The 18,995-nt window shown below is 39.4% G+C and overlaps 2 protein-coding genes across 2 annotated transcripts; both read left to right on the top strand.

Moving 5' to 3' along the window:
- The first annotated feature begins 2,028 nt into the window (after window positions 1–2,028).
- Window positions 2,029–3,420, top strand: LOC139141642 (nectin-3-like). Its single transcript, XM_070711231.1, has one exon. It carries the CDS (start codon window positions 2,029–2,031, stop codon window positions 3,418–3,420), a length of 1,392 nt encoding a protein of 463 aa, XP_070567332.1.
- Window positions 3,421–11,480: 8,060 nt separating this feature from the next.
- Window positions 11,481–12,815, top strand: LOC139141640 (toll-like receptor 2 type-1). Its single transcript, XM_070711230.1, has one exon. The coding sequence runs from the start codon at window positions 11,481–11,483 to the stop codon at window positions 12,813–12,815; it is 1,335 nt and encodes a 444-aa protein (XP_070567331.1).
- The last annotated feature ends 6,180 nt before the right edge of the window (window positions 12,816–18,995 follow it).

Genomic DNA, 18,995 nt, shown 5'->3' with positions numbered 1-18,995 from the left:
ATGCAATCCCCATTAAGACAAATTAAATAAATGTGAAATCTTGCAAAGCAAAACATGCATGAGCTCATCCTGACCAATCCCCGAGAGATTTTTCGTCACTTGACCAGCACATGTTACGTAAATGAGAATCATTTTCAAAGTCTCAAAAATATTCTGCTGAAAGCATTTCCTATGACGTTTTACCACACTTTAGATGTTCACACAAGGTCAAAAGACCAGCAAACTTGCAACAATGTGTATTTTGTGAAATAAAGCAGTGTTAAAAGTATATTGAAGCCGTGACACACTGAATATGTTTGATCGTTTTCCACATCAAATTCACTTCTATCAGTTTTAGTCGTCCGGAGTGACTCGACCACACAGATATTAATGTGAACATGCATAGCAATACCTCGATAAATTGTATTCAATTCATGAGAATTTGTTTTCAGTTCGCAAACGGAAATCAAACATTTCAAAGGGCACATTTTCCGCTATCTCAGCTCGTGCTACCCACTGTCTAGCTTTATTAAAATTCATAAGCGGAGTGAACATGCCTCTTTTGTCTAAATTTCGATATGAAAAACAATCGTCTTACACACTCTCCACATAGTCACCCTGATTTGTGTGTCAAACTTGCGAAACATCACTTCAGACTGGAGTATTGTTTTCCAAAGTACACAGTGTTTTACAGAAGTACAAAAGCCGACTGAGCAGTAAGTACTAAAAGATAAGAACAGAAAATAAAAGCTGCGAAAGTATGAAGTGAAAGTTTCAACAAAATACACTGTCGGAGGAGATACAGTGATCAGTAAGCTTGATTGTTTGTTGATGATTGACAAATGAGAATGAAAAGTCCTATGGCGACTGTAAGGGACGATAAGATTGAAACTTCCTACCAAGACAAAAGAAGACGAGCACTGAACAGGAACCGTGAAAAGAGAAGTGAAAAGAGAAACAGAAAGTTTCTTGTAGACACTGGTATTACATAGCGGTAACTCTATACAGTTGATTTCTTTAGTTGCCAATGCATCTAGGTCAGTCATGTGTGATAGTTCGTTACTTCTTCTTTCCAACATTGAAGTTGTTTTACTTCATCTTTTTTCCCTTTATTATGCTATCGTTGCTTTTATTTGCTTTTTTGATCTTCCAGTAATTATGTCTCCCGTCGGCTTGGCCGCTCTTAATATGTTTTATTTGTTTTTATCCGATGTCGGTTCCATGTACTTCCTGTCCTTTTAATTGCGATTCCCTTTCACTATCATGTTTAAGTTGCCCCTCTGTAAGATTTTCACTTCGTTCATTATTCTTGTTTATAAGCTGTAACCATGATTAAGGCAATTACAGAATCGCCGAGACTTTGGTGAAACAAGAAACGCAGACACTTTTCACTTCATCTTTACGTTTAATTTAAGACACAAAATATATTAGAATGGTGTTTAACAACATTCAGATAGAATGCGTCTCAGAAACATATTCGGAGTCTCTACTTTTACAATATTCTCTTGGCCTGTGACTTGTAGAGGCTCAATTTACAGCTTATGAAGAGAATAACGTTTACACCGGATAAGTTTTGAGGAAATCGAGAATTTCATTTTTCCAATAAGAGATACCACAGGGGTCATTTTGAATTTTAAATATCGGTAAACATTCGGTAACTTAAGATTTTTTACGATGACCCGCGATTTTTATTATTGATTTTGAGAGAGAATGGTTAAATGTCTGCTTGAGGAAAGTTCTAACAAAAGTTTAAGTCTTTCATTGTTGAGACGCGAACGACCTTAAATGAACTCAACGGTTTACGTATTGTGTGAGAAAATGAAACTGAACTTTGTTATTTTATAAACGAAAGCGTGTTAGGCTGACCACCTACCATGACCCCTGAACCACACCATGTTTCGTCATCTCTTGCATCGAACAAGTATGTTGCGAAGCAAACTTTAACTAGCACGAGTCGAGTAAACAGTAAGTTGACCCTTTCGCAGTAAGTTTACCCTATATCACGGTGGGAGTGAACTACCTTAAATGAGATTCTAATTTTCAGAAATAATGGCGAATGCTACCCAGAAAATGCAACGATTGATCTCGATCTGCACTCTGTTTGGATTTACTTGCGTTTCGAGCTTTCAGTTTCTAGAAGAGCCGGAAGACGTGACGAAGACGTATACACACGGCAGTACCGTAACTGGTGATTCATTTCTATTACATTGCCAAGTGGATTCACTGGAGTCAGATCAGAAGGTATCGTGGTTTAAAAACGGAGAAATCATCAGTGATGGCTATGCTTTTAGAGACAACGTCAAGGGGCGTTTAGTGAACGCAACCAATGATAGATACAGAATATTGCCAGGGTCATATGGTCGCTTCTTTATACAAGTCATATTTGTCTCGCCAAGCACTGCTGAGTTCGACAGTGGTACTTATCAATGTGCAGTGAACTGGTCGAATGATGTCACTGTACCTGATGGAAAATCGAGAAACGCAACTGTGAACATCTTCGTCACTCCAGCTGCAAATTACCCAATCTGTGAGATACAAAGTTTAACAGGTCAAGAGGTCATCATGAGTCCGATTGAGAATGTCAGGGCTGGTGATGAGTTGGAATTGAGCTACCTATCCGGTCAATCTACACCGATTGTTCACTTGTTTTGGTCTCAAAATGATCAAGAACTATTACAAAGCTCAAAGCATGGTGAGAATGATGATGGATTATACTATATCTCTCATAATTGGACATCATCAGGAAATGATGGATCTATCTTGACATTTACTTGTACTCTTCAACATCCGGGTTTGTCATCTGATAGAACCTGTTCCCTCAACTTCAATATCCAGTACGCACCAATAGTGACAATCGATCCATCTGATGTCATGGTAACAGAGGAGAATGACGAGATAGTGCTGCACTGCAACCAAGATGCAAATCCACAAGTTACAGAGACTGTTTGGTATTATGACGATGACGTAGTGAACAGTGGTGGTAGATTTAGACTGGAAGGAATGTCTCTCCGAATTTTAACATTTCGTCCAGAGGAGAGTTGTGATCACATTATAACATGCCAGTTAACCAATTCGATTGGTACAGGCACAGACAGTGTAATATTGACAGTAAATATCCCATTCTCGACTGCGAGACAACCGCGTTTTGCACGGTTCTCAACGCAACTGTTTCCAAGATCCCTCCCAACAACAGGCAGCAATATCCCTGTAACTCCAAGTCATGCGCAGACTATGACAATCAGTATTTGGCTCGGTGTTGGACTGCTTTTTATCGGCATATTTGAAGGGGTTCTAAGTACCGTTGCCATATGTTTTCTGTTGCACAAATACGGTCGGATGCCATGGAGGTACGACAATAACTCAAATACTGGCGATGGCATGGAACTGAAAGCCAGTGATAATCTTGGCAGAGATAAAGGGATAGACGGACAAAAGTTATGAGGTTATTCGGAAAACTGAGTCCACGACTGAGAAATCCAAAGACGAAAGAGAAGCCCGAGTCACAGACACAACTACACTCACAAGTATAACCCCGAGACAAAAACGGCCTGCTGGCGAAGATGAACAGTATCAAAGCCTCGGGAAACGAAGCGGTAGTCTGTATACGGGACTCACCTTTGAAAGCAGAATTTGAAGTGAATTATCTTGCTGTCCACAGGCATCGTGATAAAGTACGATTCAAAAATTATCACATGGAAGCTAAATGTGTGTATGGTTTAAGAAATGGGAAAAGAATTACATTTCGTTTCAAAATTTACATATACTCAAGCCTCGCGTTATTATTCCACAAAAATGATGCTGTAATAGTCAAAAATTGTTTGGTTTACAGTGGAACATTTTTTAAAAAGAATGTCATGTTGTTCCTTTTCTTTGAAAGGTGTTCTGTTCGTTCGCTGTTATACTCAACATTCGTCTTGCCAATGTTTTAAAAAACGAAAAATTAGCTCAATGTAACCGTGGTGGCCAATTTGAAGTTAATCAGTGATCTTGTGGCTATATGGCGCACTCTCTTTAACTGGAGCCTGTCGTGCAAAATTCCGCGGACATTGCCATTAATAGGAACAACATGAGGTTTACTTTTTAAATCGTAACTCCTTGGAGTAAATGATTATTACTTTACAGTCCTCTATAATATCTTATACTGCGTATTTTTCACATTGATTTGTAACATTGTTGTTGTATAACTAAGGTCGAAATATCGGCGTCTGCGTCGATATCATGCAGAAAGTGTATTTAAGCATTGTGATGATTGTTTTGATAACCACATACTTTATGAATTTATGAATTTAAATTTTTTTAGACATTTTCCACTCAATCTTTCATTCCTATTGTCTCTGTCAGATTGTCAATACTTCCATTAATGCAAACATACACACTGTATTTGTTTGTCTATAAATATTATATCTTTGTGGTTTTATCTGTGAACAGAAACCAATTTTCTCCAATGCAATTATGTGTATGCATAATGTAGCGTGCTTCGTTCCACCTTGTTACAGTAGCGATGAGGAATTGATGCACAAAATTTGAAGTGGCTTTCCTGTTCCGTGTTGCACAACAAGCGCTCTCATACGACAGGCTGTATTCACTACAACACAACCTATATATAAATCTTCATATTCAGTATTTTGTGGTCTCGTATGTAACAGGAAGCCCTCTACGATGACGCTGATAAATTGAGCGAATAATAGAGAAAGTCGTTTCATGGTAAACACATGCACGTGGTTCATTGGTGTTTGATTCTTTCCTCAAATGTGGAAACAAGAAAGTTGATTAGTAAGGCGTCGGAGCTGCAAAAATTATGTGCCAAGTTTGAAACTTATACATCGTACGTTTTGGTAATGTCATCTCGGACAATACCTCCGCTGTGCAATGAAATCTGACATAAATCAAGTATTTTGTGAATAACCTTATGTTATTAAGATTAAAAATAATATCCATGAAATTTATGACCTTGTTATTTGCTTTGAGGGTGATGTTGAAACCCACGTTATGGAACACTTTCTATTCTAGACGTTATTTCATCCTGTTAAACTTGCTACCCACGGTGCTTTTTTCGAGCAGTCAGTCGACGCATTTCTGTACAAGACGATCCGTACTTCTAGAATTTACATAACAAGCCTTCGAGTTAAAAAACCCTCAGCCAAGTAATGGAAAAAATTCGCTATGTAGAATATGCGCCTTCAGTGTCAGAGTCCACAGGTGTGATTTCCTTGATTTTTGGATTTGCTTGAAATCAGTTCTGAGTTTGTGGTATTTTCATCGTGGGTGATGCATTGGGAAAACATAGAAAAGGCAGTGATATCCTTCCAAACAAAAGGCCCAAAAAAATAAAGTTTGTCTCTCATCCTAGCGCGCGTCAATTCAGACCCGCCGCGTCAACCTTTTTCTGCTCATGAGGAAATAAAATTAAAAAATAAACGCAAAACTACGCAACGATAGTGCATAATACAGTGCGGTATGAACAGAACCGTAAACATAATTAACACAAACATTCCATTCAAACTGTACAGATATGTCACTGTTGTAATATTACGCTGTCAAAACACTGCATTGCTGCATTAAAAATCGAACCGCAGAGCTGCTGCTATACAAAATAATAAAGCAATACTGCTGTTCATTTATCTCTGCGCGCATTCCTATGTTTGTTTTCATGTTTTTTCCGCGTTCTTGTTGATTGAAAATAAAAAATAAATTGAGAGTAAAAAAAATAACCGCGTCACCGCATCATTTTTGAAATATATCTAGGATGAGAAACAAACTTTTTATTTTTCTTGGCTAAAGCTAACTAATCGTGGTTTTAAAGTTTATAAAAGCTTTCCATTTAGGCAAGATCGATCTACTTTCGTATGCAAAATCGTTCCCGAGAGAGAGAGAGAGAGAGAGAGAGAGAGAGAGAGAGAGAGAGAGAGAGAGACAGAGACAGAGACAGAGACAGAGAGAGACAGAGACAGAGAGACAGAGACAGAGACGACAATGGAAAGGTTAATACACTTTTTTTAAAGATAAATTTATTTTAACATAGTCACACAAAAAACAAATCTACATAACTGTGAATGCATTAAAATTACAATGCGTCTTGTCTGAAAAAACCCAAATAATTAGCTGTTTAATTACAAAGATCATCATATGAATGCATTCAGGATGCATTCTTCTCCTTCAAGTCTTACAAGGCTTGAAAACTTTGTGATAAAATCCTCAGTTTTGTTCATCATCTTATAAGTGAAATATAATGTATTCATCCATGAGGAGAGATAACATTTTAATTGCATGACATAGGATTGAAGGGAAACTTTAATCCCATCAAGAGTAACCGAATTTCGAATATTCCAAACTGTATATTTTACAAAGGAAGTAATACAGTAAATAATGTCAGATGTTGCATTATTATCATTTCTGCCATTGCTAATCGTTTGATATTGATATTATTATCAAAGTTGTGTTTTCTGACAAAGAAAAAAATACATTTCTGCCAGATTTCTTTAATAGACTTTATGATACCATTTCTTCGAATAGCGCCACCTACGGCGACTATCGATCGGAGAAGCGTCAGGGCTCTCTCTCTCTCTCTCTCTCTCTCTCTCTCTCTCTCCTCTCTGGTAGGAAGAGAGCGCATTAAAAATAAACGCAAAACTACGCAACGATAGTGCATAATACAGTGCGGTATGAAACAGAACCGTAAACATAATTAACACAAACATTCCATTCAAAACTGTACAGATATGTCACTGTTGTAATATTACGCTGTCAAAACACTGCATTGCTGCATTAAAAATCGAACCGCAGAGCTGCTGCTATACAAAATAATAAAGCAATACTGCTGTGCATTTATCTCTGCGTGCATTCCTATGTTGTTTTCATGTTTTTTCCGCGTTCTTGTTGATTGAAAATAAAAATAAATTGAGAGTAAAAAAAAAAACCGCGTCACCGCATCATTTTTGAAATATATCTAGGATGAGAAACAAACTTTTTATTTTTCTTGGCTAAAGCTAACTAATCGTGGTTTTAAAGTTTATAAAAGCTTTCCATTTAGGCAAGATCGATCTACTTTCGTATGCAAAATCGTTCCCGAGAGAGAGAGAGAGAGAGAGAGAGAGAGAGAGAGAGAGAGAGAGAGAGAGACAGAGAGAGAGACAGAGACAGAGAGAGACAGAGACAGAGAGACAGAGACAGAGACGACAATGGAAAGGTTAATACACTTTTTTTTAAAAGATAAATTTATTTTAACATAGTCACACAAAAAAAAAATCTACATAACTGTGAATGAATTAAAATTACAATGCGTCTTGTCTGAAAAAACCCAAATAATTAGCTGTTTAATTACAAAGATCATCATATGAATGCATTCAGGATGCATTCTTCTCCTTCAAGTCTTACAAGGCTTGAAAACTTTGTGATAAAATCCTCAGTTTTGTTCATCATCTTACAAGTGAAATATAATGTATTCATCCATGAGGAGAGATAACATTTTAATTGCATGACATAGGATTGAAGGGAAACTTTAATCCCATCAAGAGTAACCGAATTTCGAATATTCCAAACTGTATATTTTACAAAGGAAGTAATACAGTAAATAATATCAGATGTTGCATTATTATCATTTTCGATTCCTGCAATTGCTAGTCTTTTGATATTGATATTATTATCAAAGTTGTGTTTTCTGACAAAGAAAGAAATACATTTCTGCCAGATTTCTTTAATAGACTTTATGATACCATTTCTTCGAATAGCGCCACCTACGGCGACTATCGATCGGAGAAGCGTCAGGGCTCTCTCTCTCTCTCTCTCTCTCTCTCTCTCTCTCTCTCTCTCTCTCTCTCTCTCTCTGGTAGGAAGAGAGCGCAACCCTTTGACTTGATTCAAAAGTCATCATCACCAGCTAGCTAGTAAACTGTTTTTCTCGATGGGAGTACAAAATGACAAGTTTTCAGGGCAGGAGTGTCCTAAGTATTTATCATTTTGTGGCATTACTTCCCATTTTGATCGAATTTTTACCTGTCCGAACGTGCGAGTTTACGCCCCAACGGGTCCATTGAGAGTTTTCACTCGTAAAGAAGGAATAGGCCTATGACATCATTTGGAAGAGATATCTTCGTGAAGTCGACAATTATCAGCAACTTGAATTGTATATGAGATATGAGTTTTTTTGGTTTTTTTTTCAAATTCTGAAAAGGATGACAAGTGATTTGATACTAAGAGCTGAAATATAGCAAATTGCCCTATTTATTTGTTTGGAATTTGATGTATCTTGTTGCTATGTTAAAGAGACTAAGTGCCATTGGAATCAATCTGATTTAATCACTTTTTTTCATATTTGTCCCATCAGCGAGACTTATTTTAGATTCACAACCTATCATCTCTACTACAGTTGTAAATGCCAAGGAGGATGTAAGGCATTCACGTGATAATGATGAATATTAAACAGGGAAGATGTTTACACAACATTCACTTCCTCTTTTTCGGTTCAGTTCTTTGTGACTGTAAGGCGTGTTTTCAAATAGGGATGTCCATAAATTAAGTCCTAGCGTCTGTAAGTCTCCATTATTATGCCAAATAACTTCATTTACCCATAGTGTTTCTGCAGGAAAAACTTCCCTCTACCGTCAAACGCTCCAGTACTCACACTTATGTTAATTGTTAGTGGCGGCATATATTTTACCGGTGGAAAATCCACAAATTTTCAATACACATCTGAAATCGTTTGGTTTTCAATGGACAACTCTGATGTAAGGTTCAAAAAGGTTTCGCCCCAATTGATTGCAATATCGATATTTACTCATTTTCTTTCTTTAACAACTCAAGACGCCGAAAGGAAGATAATCGGCACAACCTCCGTGAAATGCAAAAATGAGGAAATCACTTGAGGATAAGCGGGTATCTTTTAATTTCAACTGATGAACATTAATAAAGCAATTCCAATGGGACTGTTTGGCAAATCTATTATGCATAATGGAATAGTTTTCTGTCATCTGTAATAATACAAATTTAATCTATAGTACAAAACAAAAGAAAACAAGCACCGATCACAAATAATGTTGACATTAGGCCAACGGCCTGGAGGTACCCAAATTAGAGGGTGAAAGAGAAGTTTGACTGCATGAAATTCAAATGTAACTCAGAGGAGAAATAGTTATATCATTGAATTAAAAATGCTAGGATTTATTAATGCGTGATCAAGGCCATGATAGTGACACGCAAGGTAATGGATTTACTCTAACGTATATATGAAGTTTCTTATAATAGTTCGCTTTGTTCCTATCAGGGGAGAGGGACTAAGGGGGAGGGGCTGATGAGGAGAGAAACAGTGGGATGAAGACCGACAGATGCATAGATGAAAGGTAACATACACAGACTGATACAAAGGGACAAAGACTGTGAGACAAAGTGACAGATGTAGACAGATTATGACTCAGTGACACAAACAGAGAAATAGACAGTATAGCATACAGAAACAATGGGACATGGAGGAGGTAATGATGATGACAGACATATTAGCAGACAGAGAAACGATGATAAACAGACTAACATATGGAGATCTCGGCACTCGAACCTTCGGTGTACCTTAACTTTTTTGTTTCTCTTACAAGAAAGCAGAAGTCGATGTGTGATCGCAGTCCATCTGCACACATATGTAAAGGAACTATGGTGTGATAAATGAGAAACAGGGTAGGTTTGTTTGCAAATCTTTGTGTCGGGTATCAGTCGCTCTCTGTTAATTGGTGAGGGCCATTGAAAGATCTGTCCTAAGAAAAAGGAAATGCCAACGTAATAAGGGATTTTACAAAAGCCGATCACAATTTCCTTGTTTCCTTCGCGGTGCATTTTAATACCTAACTTCTCGAATTTATTTCTCGTCTAGTCAACACATCTGTGAACATCTCACATCCGAGAGTTGATAAGGTACAACTTGCATAGAAAGTAGAAAAGTGATTCGGAGCTGACAGATCTCTACATATACATGTATCATCAAATCGGAGACACCAGATTTTAAAACGCGTTCGTGGATCCAATCTAGGAGAAATGAGAGTGACGGGTTTGCCTCTTCTGCTGTACCTACTGCTTGAAACTAGCTTTCAGCGTTTAACTACAGCTTCAACGCTCTGCAAAGTGCACAACGTGGAGTTTATCGATTGCTCCAGCCGGCAGCTTCAAGCCGTACCTGATAACCTACCAACTTGGGCATCTTCCTTAGATATGTCATCCAACGATATTAAAGCACTACCACCAGACGCCTTTCTAGATTTGAACAATTTACGAGAGCTGCTGGTCGAGGGAAATCAAATAAGCGCTGTCGGTTCAAAGTCACTGAATGGACTTCATCGATTGGAATTGCTGTCTTTCCAGGACAACAAAATCTCACTGATAGACGACGGGGCACTAAGAGAAGTCGCTGGACTGAAATATCTCATTTTACGTTCAAACTCTCTTTCTCATCTATCAGACAAACTATTGTTTTATCCTCCTCGTCTAAGATTCTGGATCTCACTGACAATTCACTAACAACTGTATCTTCCTCGGTATTCCAAGGCTTATCAAGCTTAGAGGAATTGTACTTGGCAATGAATGAGATCTCTAACCTCCCTGGTGACACATTTGGCAACGTACCGAAGCTGAAAAGTCTGCATTTGCAGCGTAATAATTTTGAATGCTTTCCTGAAGAGGCGCTCAAATCACTGCACAACATCGAAGAGATTTCATTCGGTGGCAACGAACACCACAGCGCATGCTCAAATATTGACCTCTCACCTTTCCAGAGGCTTCGCGCAATCGACTTGGCTGTTTGTAATTTAGATGCGGCAGCTGTGCATAACATCAAGTTTGGGAAAAGGGATTACAAAAGATAGATTTGTCGCAAAATCTGATCGAAGGGAAAGTCGGAGTGTTCAATACTTCCGGCTTTAGAAATATATCGGAGTTTGATCTATCTTCGAACGATGGAATCACCGGTGATAATTTGGAAGCTTTCTTGCAAAACTTTGAGAACTCTAAACTGAAACATTTGCGGTTATCAAGGTATGGATCCTTTTTCTTGTCTTCGACCTCTTTCAAAGCTCTGTCAGATACAAGTCTTCAATCACTGGACATGTCCCGAAATGACCTGACCTTCATCCCTGTTGCTTGTTTTATATGGCTTCCATACTTGGAAACTTTGGAGCTGCATGGTAATGACATTGAAAGTCTATCACCCGGAGTATTTGATGGTCTACATAGTTTGGTGACCTTGCGGTTGGATTCAAACAAGTTGTACGGCCAAATTGTCCCGAAAATATTTGCGAAACTCGACTCTCTTAAGAAGTTAGATCTTGCATCCAATGAACTCACTGTTTTGCATCCAGACTCTTTCGAAGCTTTGACCAAGCTAGAAACGCTTGATCTGTCGTACAACGCGATTCAGATTCCTCCCGAATGCTGTATTCTCCAAGTTGAAGTCTCTAAGAACGTTAGATTTGCGAGGAAATACGCTGAATAATAAGTTTGATCAATGTCAAGGCCAACGACCCTTAATGAATCTTTTCAAACTTGCCGACTTGTCATTAGGCCCTTCGCGCATAGAGTGTTTACACTTGAATGACACACCCAATCTTGAGATTCTACGGATTCAAGGTGGCGACAGTGCCCAGTGCGTTGTACTAAACGAGCTACAAAACGCCAACATATCAATTAAAAGCCTAGAAATCGTTGATATGTGCATAATTCAGGCAGCCGACTCAGACGCTTTCGAAAAATTAGTACATTTGGATCAATTCGAAAAAATTACATCACTAACATTGCAAGGGATTCCTAAAGTTTCTGTGCTTGCAGGAAAAAGTCTGGACTCTGATGTAGCCATATTGGAATTATTCCCAAACCTAAAGTATCTCTCCATCACAGAGCAAGAAAACCTGAAAGAAATCCCCACCACACTCAAACGTTTAAAACACTTGGAGGCGCTAGACTTGTCAGACAACAGAATTTCAAGTGTGGACGTTCAAGTCGTTGAAGCCCTGCGTAACCTGACAGTCCTAAACCTTGATGGAAATCCGCTGGAATGTTCGGGATGTACGTCAAAAGGTTTCATCGATTGGGCAAAGAGAGACCAGAATGTCTATCTCTCTCGAAGTATCAAACACGAAACGCCATATCTATGTGCACCGAGGACACAGAGTGATGAAACATCAATTTTTGCAATCAACGTTGGATGGGAATGTGACTTGCCATTCATAGTCTCTGTACCCGTGACATGTTTTGTAGCGCTTGTCGCGATATGCATCGCTCTTGGAGTACGCTTCCGTTGGCACATTCGCTACTTGATATTCATGATCAAATTGAAGTGCGGGGGATATCAACTCCACAACGACAAAAATATCGAAGACGAGGAAGAGGCTCTTAAAAACAGGCAATTCGACGTCTTCGTCGTTTACAGCGAGCAAGACAGAGACTGGGTCATACGGCAACTGGTCCCTAGCCTTGAAAACATCGATCCGCCGAACTTCAAGCTCTGCATCCACGAGTGTGACTTTATCCCCGGTGAGGACATCTTCGAGAACATTCTCAACAGCATCGAAAACAGCCACAAAACAATGCTTGTACTCTCGCCTGGCTTCGCCGAGAGCGAGTGGTGCTATTTTGAAATGCGAATGGCACAAAGCGACCTGTTCGAAGACAAAAGAGATGTGCTGATGTTGGTTCTCCTTGAAGAGATTCGCGACGATCAAATGCCGCGTGTTTTGAGAAGAATGCTTCTCACCAAGAAGGTTATTCGATGGCCCAATAATGAGCTAGGGAGGAGGCTGTTCTGGCGAGAGCTGAAACATGAAATTCAATCCGATAGTCGTGTAAATAGAGTTGCCAACATATGACCAATTTCACCTGACTCGAGTCTTCGTGTTTCGACTGACAATATGACTCTCAATTATTTAGAAAACTTTTGTGTTCTGCCGCTTGTTATGGCTTCTATTGAAGCTCCTAGCAAACGTTTCACAGTATTATTCTTGGAAATATCAAAAATACAATCTTTCCTTAACGAGCTAACACAGGGATGGCGGTCATTTTGAATTTCAAGTATCGGTAAATTTAGGAATATTTATATTTGTTTCCATGGTTCCAAAACGTGCACAGCCTGTGACCTCGATTTTATTCTTGAGTTTGAAATGCTTGGAAGTTTACTCGAGAAGAGTATCAGACGATTGTCCTTCAAGTTCAAGGGGCATATTACCTTCAGATAATACCAACTTCGGAACCGAATTTTTTAAACTTTCCCTTAAGCTTTTCTCAGGGAAAATTTAAAATAATTCTTTTCAAAAATAAAAATAAAAATGAGGAGTCAAGGAGTAAAGTTTGGATTGATAAATATTACATAAAATTTGTAGATTTTGACATTCAAAACGGTCGCTATACACTGTGCTGACAAGATGATGGAGGCAAAATCAATTTTCTCTAAAAAAATCAGAAGTCTTCCTGATGAGACAACAGAATAAGTAGACCAGCAAACTATTGTATAAATTATGGGTCTTTATTCTCACTTTCTCTGAAGACAGGCATCATACTGTTTGTTGTAATTTTAAAGCTCTTCCATCACACACAGACCGTGCTCGACCTTAAGCCTAGTAATCACGGTCACCCCATAAAAACTGTGGAGAGACCGTTTCTGTACAATAAAGTTGCCTGTGATCGGTACAGACGATACCACCGCAGGGGGTCGTAACTCACATAAAACGTCAAATTGTCAGCTTAGATGGGTATAAACGGTGGCAATTAACCATCTTAATTAGTTGACCAAGCTTTTGTTTATGGTCGCCTGCAGTGACATTCTGTAAGCGCAGCAATACATGGAGTGCAATGAGGCCATACAGAGATGCTGACTGCTCTCTGTATTACGGCACCAAGATGGCAAGCTGAAATGCAAAATGAAGTCCCTAAACCTTTCACATTGGAAAAATGATGAGTTGTGCTTAAAATATCAGCGCATGAATTATAAATGGTCAACAAGGAGAGTTTAATGTAAAATACACATATATGCAACGGCAAGTAACTTATAATTTGCTCTTCAAATAGTCAAGTAGGAAGTAAAGCCAATTTCGAATGAGATCCAATGATATCACATGGATGTCTGTTTACCTCTCTTCACCACTGTGTTCATCTATTGTTATCCGTGATTGAATGGAACCAATTTACTGTATTCAGAATAACCATAAGATCGATATTTTCGTATCGATAGACAGGATTATTGACATCTTCTCGTTATTAGCATAAAAGTTCAGATTGTGACAAATTAGTGTCTTTTCACTTAAAACATGGCCGCTCTGCCTTTTAAACTTGTTTAATTGCATACACTTCAAATAATAGTGAAAATGGCCTTATTGATAGGTTTCCACGTATAATTAGGGGCAACATCAAAAGTTCAATATAATAAATCTAACTTAATTGCTTAAGTTTGGCCTCAGACCCCCCATCCCCCCTTCTAACTTAACTGACCTAAAATTGAAAAACATTGCAGACTCATACCCTGTACTAATTCTTTCAAACGACGTACCAATGTACCATTGAATTAAATAAAAATTGAAAACCATTATAAAGTAACAAAAATACAGGTGACTGGATCGGTTTTAGCGCACAAAAATCAGCCTTGAAATCGTAAAATTTGCCATTAAGACGTTAAATCGTTTTTGACTGCACAGAAATTAATTTGGCAAAAACCCCCCACCCCCAAACTTAAGCAATAAGTTTTTTCTCAAACATCGATCTTTTGACGTCGCCCCTTAATGTGGCAATTTTTAACATAGTGACATGTGACTCATTATCAACTAAATAAATGTGTTACAGCTGCAGTGAAATTATACTGTGTGATTTATCTGAAGTAATGCTTCATACCCAGCGGCAGGGGTGTTTTGTTAGCGCCTCTTACGGAGTGAACTGTCAGACAGTTCGCATCATTGATCATGCGCAGGCACCTCATTTGCATGGACACTTTCCCTTGAGCCAGGCAACGATGAGTCATGAGTAAACTTACGATGTCTCCTTTTCAAATGTTGAGGAGCAATTGTACCCTCACCCACGGAAACTGTTGGGTGAAGCAGAATAATGAAAGTGTAGATATTGCTCAGAGGCATTGGAGAATTCCAGAAAAGGACGGACAGCCGTATTGGCACTCGGCATGAACTTTAGAGTCGGTTTGTCTGACCTAGATGTAACTCCTCTTCGTCAATCTTTCAGTGAAGCGGAACTTTGCAATACGTCGCCTCAACTGGATGTTTCTACGCGTGAAAGTGTTCATTTTATTCGTCTACCGTTGAACCATACAGCCCTCATGTCGACCGAAGCTCTGACCATTTTAAAGAATTTTTTATTATTGAATACACAGATCGCGTTTGTCATAGGCTAGATCATGCAGTTCGTCATCGGTCATCTGTTGGTTCATTCAGAAGATAACAAGGCATTATGGTCTGCGAAAAAGTAATGCCTTTGTAACTCGCCATGTGGATCGATAACACGAATATAAAGGAGTTTTCATAAAACATGGAAGTAATTTAAAGAAGTTCAAAACCTAAAAACCAGTTCACTTTCAAAAAGAATATTTTCTCGCCCGTTTTTTTTTCAGATTGAAAATTTTCTTGTCTGTAGATAATAGAGCGGAAGGATACTGTCTATGCTCTATCTTTCTGCGAAAGTTACAGTGATACCTTTGCAGAAACTCCCTCGCATTCCCCGAGTCAAAAGAAAAAAAATTCCTGAATACATGGAATAAAATCACACGATGGCAGATATGTCGTCGGGCTTAATAATATATATTTACGGTTTTGTGAACTTTTTTAAAGTTGAGTACAATTGTGGCAATAACACTTATAGAACGCCCCTAAATCCACTTACGAGCTATTGGTCGGATGTCGCTAGGTTTGGCAACAGGTGAAGGTCCCGGATGTTTGTACAAAGACCAACCTAGTCACAACATTCCTCTGCAGTTCGAGTCAACGGGCTGATGAACGTGAGAGGTTCGTGAATGCGTACAATCTGCCATGTCGCTCGCAAGTTTCGTCTGGGCTGTCATCGTAACTGTCGCCGTGGGCTTCGAGCCGAGCCGCGGCAATTTTGTCGAAGAACCGAACGACGTAACGCCTACGATCGGACAAAGTGTTGTGTTACAGTGTCGGATTTTGGGACTTCTGCCGTCAATGATTGTATCGTGGACGAAAGATTTGATTGTGGTCAGTGAAAACTATGATATCATCACACAAAACCAGGAGAAATTTAGAGTTCAAGTTGACAGCTCAATCGGCCAGTATAACTTTATTATTTCCAATGTAAGTTATAACGATGAGGGAGTGTACCAGTGCCAAGTACGGAATACGAACGGCGTGTTTTTAGCCAGTTCCCGCCGGGCCTCACTCGACATAGCTGTGCTGCCAAGTGGACAGCCATTCTGTTCTATTGAACCGGCAATCGACCCACTGCATACATCGGTACAGGCCGGCGACGAATACGTGATCAAATGTCAACTGGAGACCGGTAGCCCGCCAGTGAAATTGACATGGCGCGATAGCAACGACAATATACCGGACACCGATATAGAAAGAGGGGAATATCTGACGCAAATCACCGCAACATGGGTCGCTAAACGACATGACAGGCACATGGTTTTCACGTGCATCGCCGCTCATGCAGCGCTGCCTTTCAACCTGGACTGTACAATCGGCCCCTTTCATGTGGAATATCCGCCTGTTATCTTCATATCTGCCGAAAAGGAGCATGTCGAGATAGGTGGAACCGTGTCCTTTTCGTGCGCCGCCGATGCAAATCCACCGGTCTTCGAATACAGTTGGACATTCAACGGAGTTTACGTACCTGCCCCAACGGTTCGAGGATTCGACAGATTTCGAGTCAGGGGAGGGCCCAATGGAAACAGTGTTTTGACGATTGAAAATGTGTCATTTGAGGACGAGAAAGCTGAGGTGAAGTGCGTTGTCAGAAATCCGCACGGAACAGACGAGAAAACATTGACCTTACGTGTATCCGCGCCAATAAGTGTTCATACAGACTTCTCAACATTGGACAATGGCCCGAACACAATGGCAATCTTTACCTGCGACTCACAGTCGCTCTTGTCGAGCAGACGACATACGTGGTACTACAACGGGGAGCTTGTTCGCGGCTCTCCAAAATTCACTCTCTTGAATGACGACGCAGTCTTGGTCGTGCGGAAAATGACCGGAGACGACAACTTAGCGATGGTGACTTGTGAAGCTTCCAACGGTTTGGCGACGGAAAACAGCACGGCCGTGCTTCGAATAGATCCAAACGTTCTGTCTCACATTCAGAAAGTAGAAGAGGAACACATAACTAAAAAGATTATCATAGGTATTTCGTTTATTGCTGGCCTAATTGCCGGTGCTCTGACCGTTCTCTTGATTGTGTGCTTCCTGTGGAAAAAGAAACTATTGCGAAGGTGCACGATAAAAACGAAAGAATCGAGGGCCGAGACCTACGGGGGCACTGATACGGGCCTCCGAGTGGAGGCGAACAACCTGAACAGTGAGCATGGTCATGGTGAGCAACACTTAAACGTTACATACGGCGACACAGACTCGATGGGTTACCTTCAGCCAATTTCAGACCCGCGGTTCGAGATGAGCAACAGATCTACACAGTCCGCCGCGGTAAGACCGTACACCGACATCAACAAATCGACCCTGGAACCGGAACACGAATACCAAAAACTGAACGTCAAGAAGGAAAAAGTAGGCGTCGCTAAAAGGATCGAACAATTCGAATACAGCTTAGCCACAAAGTAATGGAATTATATTTAAATGATACTAATTTTTCCTTTGTTGATAAACATTAGCTTCACCATAATGGAACATTATACAGAAAGCGAGCCGATGTCTGCTGGCGGACAATAGCTCATTTACTCCGTCTCGAGTGGTTATCGTCATATTTTAAACATAACAGACAATCACAACACAAATATTCACGGTTATTGAACCGACGGGAGTTAAATTTACAAAAAGGTTAAGACTTACAAGATAAGCATTTTGATAATTTCGGGGTCATTTGTCATTTCGTTGGTTAACTAGGCGTCTGAAAGAGTATAGAATAATGAATGTAAAGTTTACTGGTGGGCAAAACTGAAGAAACCGGACCCATGCTAATCTTCAGTGCTATTTTCTTATGGGACATTTACACATTTATTCACAATTAAAGGTACCCTTAGACTAACAGTGGGTGTTCTTCAGGTGCCACTGTGACCAAAAGTTAATATCAAAATGTCAAATCTCGCTTTTATGCAAAGATAATGAAAAACGTACACAATTATATTATCGAGCTCGCTTACACTTATTATATTTCTTATGTTTGCTATCTTAAGTATGCATAGTTATTCAGCTCTGCCCCCCCCCCTCTCTCTCTCTCCCTCTCTCTCTCTCTCTCTCTCTCTCTCTCTCTCTCTCTCTCTCTCTCTCTCTCTCTCTCTCTCGCTCTGCCCCCCCCCCCTCTCTCTCTCTCTCTCTCTCTCTTCTCTCTCTCTCTCTCTCTCTCTCTCTCCCTCTCTCTCTCTCTCTCTCCCTCTCTCTCTCTCCCTCTCTCTCTCTCTCTCGGAAAAATATGTACTCTTACATAACTTTAGAAACTTTCATATTAGTTTTCTAGATTCTTACAGTTTAAAATAAGTCTTGCTTTATTGTTTGTATTTGAGTGTGTCTAGGACTACTTAGCGAAGAGGCATTTATTTTGTACTTTCGATATGCAAGCTATTGGCCCATCGTTGACAAAGCAATCAAGACTTCATATTTATATTTTTTGTCGATTTGACTTTTGTTTTTGCAAATGTCCGTCAACATTGCCAAAAGCACTTTATTTATCAACCATGATGTCAGAGGAATATCAAATCATGTATAGTATAATTTTACAATTGACTTTTGTTATCTTTTGTTATCATTGCTTTATAAAATGATTAAAGTCTACAATTATCATGTTTGTTGTTTACTTTGATGTATCTACGCACACCCATACCGACCAGTATATATACGTAAATACACGTGTTACAGAGA

The sequence above is a fragment of the Ptychodera flava genome, chromosome 10 (genome assembly GCF_041260155.1).
Source record: "Ptychodera flava strain L36383 chromosome 10, AS_Pfla_20210202, whole genome shotgun sequence".
NCBI classification, from domain to species: domain Eukaryota; kingdom Metazoa; phylum Hemichordata; class Enteropneusta; family Ptychoderidae; genus Ptychodera; species Ptychodera flava.
The sequence above is the reverse complement of the archived record's forward strand: the minus strand, read 5'-3'. Positions and strand labels throughout refer to the sequence as shown.